Source organism: Saprolegnia parasitica, assembly GCF_000151545.1.
Source record: "Saprolegnia parasitica CBS 223.65 unplaced genomic scaffold supercont2.13, whole genome shotgun sequence".
Taxonomy (NCBI): Eukaryota; Oomycota; class Saprolegniomycetes; order Saprolegniales; family Saprolegniaceae; genus Saprolegnia; species Saprolegnia parasitica.
In genome coordinates this window covers 219,793-227,052 of record NW_012156407.1, presented here as the reverse complement: position 1 = coordinate 227,052, position 7,260 = coordinate 219,793, and the positions used below count along the sequence as shown (strand labels likewise).

The window sequence follows — 7,260 nt, the reverse complement described above, 5'->3', positions numbered from 1 at the left end:
CCGTCGTTCGTGGTCACCCGGACGCTCACGGGTGCACCGCAGCCGCGGCTACCGCTGTGTGGGCAGCACTCGGGGCTGCAGTGCGGAAAGCAGCTACGCACACCTCAAGCCGACACGCCAGCGACGGAGGAGTGTACCGCACGAGCTAGTGCGGCGAGCATGAGCTGTCGACGTATCAATGGTGTGTACCTTGAGCCCTTGGTTCTGATGGCACCTACGAGCATCCTGCAGTGAGCTCTGGTCTCGACCAGAGAGCGCACCGGACGTAGCTCTCGTTGAAGACGCGCGGCCGCGTGCACGCCTGCCGGAAGAACTCCATCAATCTTGTCGACAAAGACAGCCGTCTCTTGGAGACCACTGCATCTTTGTATGCGGTGGCACAGAGCCAATCAGCGTTGACTGAAGCGTGCTCTTGCTGATGGCAGCTCCGGTGAACGCGACCTTGGCGTCAGGGTCCGTGGCTGGTGCGAGCACCGGGCCTGGTCTTTCCAACGCCAACGACGCAGCACGACGTGCATTCGCAAGTGATCGCTTCTACCGGTCCAGCGCTCCACATTGCGCAGGCACGAGTCGAGGCACGCTGGCAATCGTCAGCTGGTACCTCAAGTGCGCACGGGGCTTCGTAGTGCGGTGCTCTACAAGCGGCGCCATCTTCCTGCGCGGTCTATCCAGAACCCGGGCAGTCAGCCAACAGAAGCGGCCCTTTCACATTCAACATGCTCGCAACGATGCGACACGACCTTGACCTCAACGTCCCGAAATCGCGCGGTGCTCTACGGTCTTGGCTTCCTGCCTTCTTTGGCGCAGGTCCGAGTACCTAGCCGTCGACGGGAAAACGACAAGCTATGCAGTCGACGTCAATGGCGTTCAGTTTCTGGACGCCAAGGCCAAGTACCAAGAAGACATCAAGGCGGTCCAATTTCACATCCGAGGCTCCAAGACCGACCAAGCTGGCCGCGGCGTACACTTGTAGATTAGCCCGTCACCCGCAGCATGGCTGTGTCCCAGCGCTCACCCCCATGCAACACGCCCAAGCCAACAACTTTACGACAAGTGCCAAGCAGTGCTCCATCTCGACGACCGAGACGCTGTCATGCGAGGCAGTGTCGAGCGAGATCAAACAAGCAGCGACGGCATGCCAAGAAGACCCAAGCCACTACTCGACGCACTCTCTACGAAGCGGCGGCGCCACAGCCTTATTTCGAGGCGGCGTGCGAGACCTTGCAATCCAGACGTTCGACATGTGGTCGTCGGACATGTACAAGAACTACGCCCGAATCGACGAACAGACAATCGACGGCCTCACAACTCGGATGGACCCAACTGCGTCGCATCATATCTAGGGGGACCGCCTCGCCCACCACTGGCATGGCGAACACCAACACGGTTGTTGCCCCCAAAAAGTTCGGCCTTGATTGAGGAAACTGTACTTGGGGCAGCTGGACGAGGATTTATGTTCAAACCACTGTAACGAGACTTCCTGGATCATCACGTCATAAATCAGCAGGCATCGATAGACGCCGCCGACACAGACCGAGGATCATTACAACACCCCTGCGGCCGCCGCCGCCGCGTATCGCCAGCCCGACCACATTCTACCGCGGTGCGCCGACTCATGTCGTGCTGGGGGCCGTCGCGGTTCGGACCCGGCTCTACTTCTTTGGCGACGACGCCCAAGGCTCTTCCGTTTGCGGCGTCCCCGAGACGTACGACCACCGTCTGCTCCGCTGCGAATTTATCAACGTGGTCTGGGCCCTCTTTCGGCCGCTCGTCGACGCGCGTTTGCTTGAACCGCTGGTGACAGCCCCACGCTATCGACGACGCGCGGTCGCCATGGCCGATTCTACGTGCCTGCGCGCTCCACACCGTCTGCCTCAGAAACGACCGAGTCTTCGAGGCGCCTGTCGTGACGCCCGAAGCGGCCGCCACTCGCGCTGATTCCTTTACCAAGCTGCACCTTCAACATTTGCTGCAGAATATTCAAGTGCTCTTCCAAGTGATGAACGCCTTGCGCCACGACGCCTGGCTTTGCGACCACCTCGTTCAGGATCCATACGCCTCGCCTTCGCGACGGCTAAGCCGTCAGTCCCAACACGCTCTGAGTCGAAAGTCCACCTCCATAAACAGTTGTTGTTGCAGTCTATTACAATAGATAAAACTATGCCAGATAAAATTGTCGGACTTTCTTCGTTGTGTACACTCGGTGGAGAAACTTGATCTAGGAAGGCGGAGGCAGGAGCGCGATCCGCAGGACAAGGTGCTGGCGCTGCCACTCGTGTTGGGCGAGGAGCCGGAGAAGCCGACGAAGAGTCGGCTGCACCTCCACAAACATTTTATATATATATATATATGAACGTGTTTCGCGTTATCTTCGTTGTCCCACAGAGTTTGCATACGTAGAGACTAGCAATCTTCTTCTTCATTCGTTCGCCGGGCCGTGGCTGCGCAGGCGGCGGCGCGGTGGCGCATCTTGCTCGTCTGTGGTCGCCCGGGGGCGCTTGTGGCCGCGGGTGAGGCCCATGATGACAAGCTCCGTAGATTCCTTCCAGGCTTCGCGATCGGCGGCAAAGCTACGCAGTGTGTTGAGGTCCTCGAGAGACGCCAGCGACTGATACAAACAGTTTAGTGTAAATGATATCTAAATAGACTCACTTCAACAACAATACCTCGGACACAGGTCGCGAAATCTGTCCGAGCGGGTTGCATGCATCCCATCCCATCGCCTCGTTGACCTCCGAAATATGAGGTCGTCGACCAACGTCAACCAAGCATCGACGACGCCTCTCGCCCATGTCCTGGATTCCACCAGCATAGACTTCCAATACAACACGTTGGCCTCCTCGCGACTGGGTAGGACCTCATCGTTTTTGGGACCTCGTAAAGCCATCTTGCATGGGCGATCTCAACGGCAACGAATTCCACACCACCAGCACCAATGTCCCGGACGCGGCTGGTCCAAGAACGTTCAACAAACGTGCGAAACGTCCAAGATACTCGTCCAATTGTCCAAGAAACGGACGGCCAGAGTACATTCTTCTGCTTCCAATCGGATTTGAAATGAGAGAGACGTACGGTTGATAGCTTTATGCGTCGTCGACGCGGTGGCGGATGTAGACGACGTTGGCGTGGAGCAAGACTCGGGAACGCGGCATTCGCTCGAGGCACTCGATGCGCACGTCGGCCGTCGAGCCGAAAAAGTCGATCGACGGCGCCGGGACGACATCGACGACCACGCAGACGTCGAGGCGATCGGGCGAGTGCAGACGTAGGTCGAGCCGGATGATGTAGCAGTACGCAGAGGCCGATGCGGTGCCGGGCCAGCTGTACAGATGCAGATGCAGCTCATCGTCGTCCGAGATGGCGGCGGTTCGGGACGACCACGCGACGTAGTCGCCATGGAGCGTGCTTGTCTCGTCGAGCAAGGTCGACTCGCCATTCGGGAAGGCTTGGAAGACGCGCGGGCGCTGGTCGAGCTCGAAGCGCGTCCAAACAGCCGGCCACAAGGTCACGTGACTTCGCACCTAAGAGGCACACATCTCGTCATCAGCACCTGTCCAAATTGTCCAAGCCACGGGTCGAAATGTCCATCGACACTTGGGTTTTGTATCGAATTAAATAAACGATCCCGCGGCGAATGGATGGCCAGCATCCTTTCACGTACATGCAAGCCTCGGTCGTCGACGCAGAGGCCGAGACCGTACACCATCGAGAGCACCTTGTGCACGTCCAAGAGGCGTGGCGGTGCCGCTGGGGCCCAGCGCCGAACGTCGGGCGTTGCCTCGTGCCAGACCCAAACGCCGTTGAAGCCGTGCGACGTGAGTTGCGGCGCCTGGAACCCTTGCGCCTACGGCGACCTTAGCAAAGGCGACATGCGTGTACGTTACCATGTACGACTCGCGCATGACCTTGACGAGCGTCGTGTAGCCGACAGCGTGACTCGAGGTCGACGGCGCCGGCGGCAGCTGCTCGGCCAAGCTCGCCAAGCTCTCATCCAAGTTGCTCAGGAGTGAGTCAATTGTGACCGCGAGGGTGTCGACGGCCTTGTTGTAGACCTCGTGGAGCGCGACGTTGTCGACGACGGCCGCGTGGTGCCGGGCACAGAAGGCCTCGACCCACGATAGCGTCGACGGGTGGAACCACCACGCAATCACGTGCAAGGCGACGGTGACGAGCGCCGGTGGCGGCGGGTGCAGTGGTGCTCGGACGCCCTGCAGCGGCACGATCGGCGGCGACGGCCCGCGCAGGTGCCCGTGGATACGCTCGTGCAACTGGCTCACGATCGTGGCTTCCGTGACCTCCCATCCGTCCGCGAGGACGTCGATCGTGATCGCATCGCAAAAGGTAAAGAGCCGAAGAAGACGCAGTGCTGACTCTTGCGTCGACGACTGCGGGAGTACGACGAGCTCCACGGGCAGCGGCGTCGAGGCGAACGGCGGCGGCGCCGCCTGTGCCCGCCCGCGCACGGCCAGCGCGGCCCATTGGTCTTCGTTTGGCTTTTCGCGCGGCGGTACGAAGAGAGCGTGAAGGGCGGAGATGTCAGAACACGCAACACGACGAGCACACCTGCCTCATCGGTGCGGAATAGGTACACCTACACAGGTGATGGCCATCGAGTACAGTCGAAGCGAAGCCGTACGACCAAGTGGTGCAGCTCGGAGCGCTTCTTGGTGCTCGAGCCGCCGTGCCAGTCGTAGTGCCAGCCTTCGCTGCGTTTCTCGTTAAAGTGAAAGCACAGCTGGTTCTACAATCAAGCGTCTGTCGCAAAGCGATCGAGCGACAGAGGTGGGTACGTCATCCATGATTTCTAGCGCGCCTCTGAGCCACGTGCCCGTGAGGTTGGCCCGGGACCGCAGATCAGCCTCCAACTCGGCGCGCTGGACAGTGTCGCCGGCAGCAAACATCGGTGCGCTCGCCGTCTGGAAACGCGCGTACGCCACGGTGGTCGTGGCCTCAAGCGGCGAGAGAACGCGAACGCTCACGGACGTGCCGCAGCCCCGGTAGTACGTGTGCTGGCAGCAGCTTGGGTCGCAATGCGGAAAGCAGCTACAAGGCGGAAGAGTGGGATGCGTCGGCACGCTGCCACATACCGGATGACCTACGCTGCGATGAGTTCGACGAAGGCAACGTGCGCACGTTACCTTGAGGCCTTGGTTCTGGTGGCACCTACTGGCGAAGCATGAGCAGCTGACCTCAGGCGGGCAATGGCTACCGGACGTAGGCTCTGTTGAAGACGTCGGGCTTGGCGCACGTGGTCCGGAAGAAGACGGCGTCGATCGTTGCCATGACCCACACGACCAGACCAGCGACCGCAGATTAAGCCGGTGCGACCTGGAACCGACGACTGTCTCTTGGTTTTGCCTTAGGGTTTGTATTGATTACGTTTCGGTTATTTTCGGACATCATTCCAAGTAGCCAATCAAATGCGTGACAAGTGCCGATTTGTATATGTCGAAGTTCGAAGTCCTTGTGGAGGATGGCACTGTTGGCACGCAATTCATGAGCGGACGGCGCAGGCGCAGCAGAGGCAGCCAACGATCGATGGCTCTATTCCATGCATGGTTGTAGCCAAATGTAGTGTGAGTTTGCTTATGCTGCTCAAGACACGACGGGATGTGGTGCATTCTTACAAGTACCAGTAGTTCCTGGTCGTGCAAACAGCGTGGCACGCGCAGTCTCTGTCGCCGCTTGAATGCAACAAATGGGGGTGTTGGACGGTTTAAATACCCCGCGAATTCGTACCGTGCGGCTTACAACAAAACGCTCGAGCGAATGGAACCTCCGACTCGTTGCGATCCTTGCTAGGTAGCCAATAAAAGTTGCGTTCTGCAAGTGCACCGAAACCTCAAGGCAACAGTCGAAGATAGACGAAGTTCTACTCTCAGATATCATTTCAGAGATGGACCCTTGGCGGTGCGATGAATCAACAACTAAAGCGCGGTCTGCGGACCGGCCGATATATCACGGAGGCGTCGAGCACTAGACCAGCGATCGAGGAAGCGCCACGCAGAGCACTTCCATAGCTAGTCGAGGCACCCACAACGGCACTCTGTCGCGCAGGTGTGACCAAACACTCGTGAGGAACTCAATTCGAGCGTTGTCTTTTGATGGGTTCTAATTAGACGTCGTGTCGGCTCTATTTACTCCTTCCAACCCCCACAAAACGTGCTATACAGCCTTTCCGGGGTCTCGAAAAAGCCGTATCACAGGAAAAATCGAGGGCATTTCAACTTACAACCCATACGAGAGCGACGCTCTGATTGAATTGCCCTGCACTCGTTGGTGGATTTTCGCCGAGATACGACGGGCCTTTTGCCACTCCCGAAGGCGACACTTGATGCGACTGTGATGCTTCTTTGTTGTCATGCGTTTTGCTATATATTCTTGGACGATTGATGGAACCTAGGACATGGAACTTACGTCCTCGCCGCTGTGACGCTGGTCTTGTCCCGTTCAAGGATAATGGTGCGATGGAACAAATGCTTCACGACACGATAGCGCCATCCACCAACATGAATCGTATTCACCCAGACGAGGGTTGCGGCCTCGATTGAATCGGACGTTGGCATGACATCGCCGCAGAGACGTTGCCATAAGAGATGCACGCACAGGTTGAGATGTCCGAGGATAACGGAGCCGAAAACTCTTGGTATGAAGACCGACGCGTTTGCGCGGCAGCATGCGGCTCTCAGAGTGCTACGATTGACTAAAGACGTGACAGTCTCTCGTCCACGGGTTGACAGACAATATGATCCGTAATTTCTGTCGAGATGCACCATACATCGTAAAGGTGGGCTTCGATTGGGCAGCATACAAATTGATTGCTGAGCACAAGAGACATTTCTGAAAACGCGCATGCGACTTGCGTACTTCCGGCGGGACTGCGACCGCGCAGACGTCTTCGAGTCGACCTACCTCCGGTACGACGACCCTGAGTGCTTGAGGAGGTCTTCATGCCGTGCCCCGCAGCTGCCACCACGCGCATGGTCTCAAGGTACCACGACTGGTCATCCATCCGTCGTCCCACGATGCGCGTAGGTGCTCCGGTACACAGCGACGCCAGTGGCAACGGCTGCATGCTCACAGACGCCCGTAGATGCTTTCCACACTGCAGCCCCGTCTGCTGCCCGCACAGCTCATACCGCAACTGCGGCGCGTCCGTGAGCGTCCGCATCGCGGGCATCGACGCGGCGTCGGTCGTGGCGTACGCCCGCTTTGAGAGCGTCGGGGCAGCCCCCCCGACGACACTTGCTGCGATCCAGA

General features: G+C 58.6%; 4 protein-coding genes across 4 annotated transcripts; 2 read left to right on the top strand and 2 right to left on the bottom strand.

Annotated features, from left to right (window-relative positions):
* Positions 1 to 25: 25 nt before the first annotated feature.
* SPRG_04366 (hypothetical protein) lies at positions 26 to 319 on the bottom strand (the record flags this gene model as incomplete). The annotated part of the gene is made up of 3 exons (XM_012343296.1): positions 26 to 145; positions 190 to 214; positions 261 to 319. 3 exons carry the CDS (start codon positions 317 to 319, stop codon positions 26 to 28), a joined length of 204 nt encoding a protein of 67 aa, XP_012198686.1.
* A 397-nt stretch (positions 320 to 716) lies between these two features.
* Positions 717 to 973, top strand: SPRG_04365 (hypothetical protein; the record flags this gene model as incomplete). Its single annotated transcript, XM_012343295.1, has 2 exons — positions 717 to 768; positions 822 to 973. The coding sequence occupies 2 exons, from the start codon at positions 717 to 719 to the stop codon at positions 971 to 973; spliced, it is 204 nt and encodes a 67-aa protein (XP_012198685.1).
* Positions 974 to 3,083: 2,110 nt separating this feature from the next.
* SPRG_04364 (hypothetical protein) lies at positions 3,084 to 5,283 on the bottom strand (the record flags this gene model as incomplete). The annotated part of the gene is made up of 9 exons (XM_012343294.1): positions 3,084 to 3,521; positions 3,662 to 3,844; positions 3,885 to 4,493; positions 4,544 to 4,591; positions 4,637 to 4,741; positions 4,791 to 5,043; positions 5,088 to 5,095; positions 5,139 to 5,163; positions 5,210 to 5,283. 9 exons carry the CDS (start codon positions 5,281 to 5,283, stop codon positions 3,084 to 3,086), a joined length of 1,743 nt encoding a protein of 580 aa, XP_012198684.1.
* Positions 5,284 to 6,852: 1,569 nt separating this feature from the next.
* Positions 6,853 to 7,220, top strand: SPRG_04363 (hypothetical protein; the record flags this gene model as incomplete). Its single annotated transcript, XM_012343293.1, has 4 exons — positions 6,853 to 6,917; positions 6,967 to 6,991; positions 7,036 to 7,043; positions 7,094 to 7,220. Coding segments are annotated over 4 exons (225 nt in total), but the record flags the coding sequence as incomplete, so codon positions are not given.
* Positions 7,221 to 7,260: the final 40 nt, after the last annotated feature.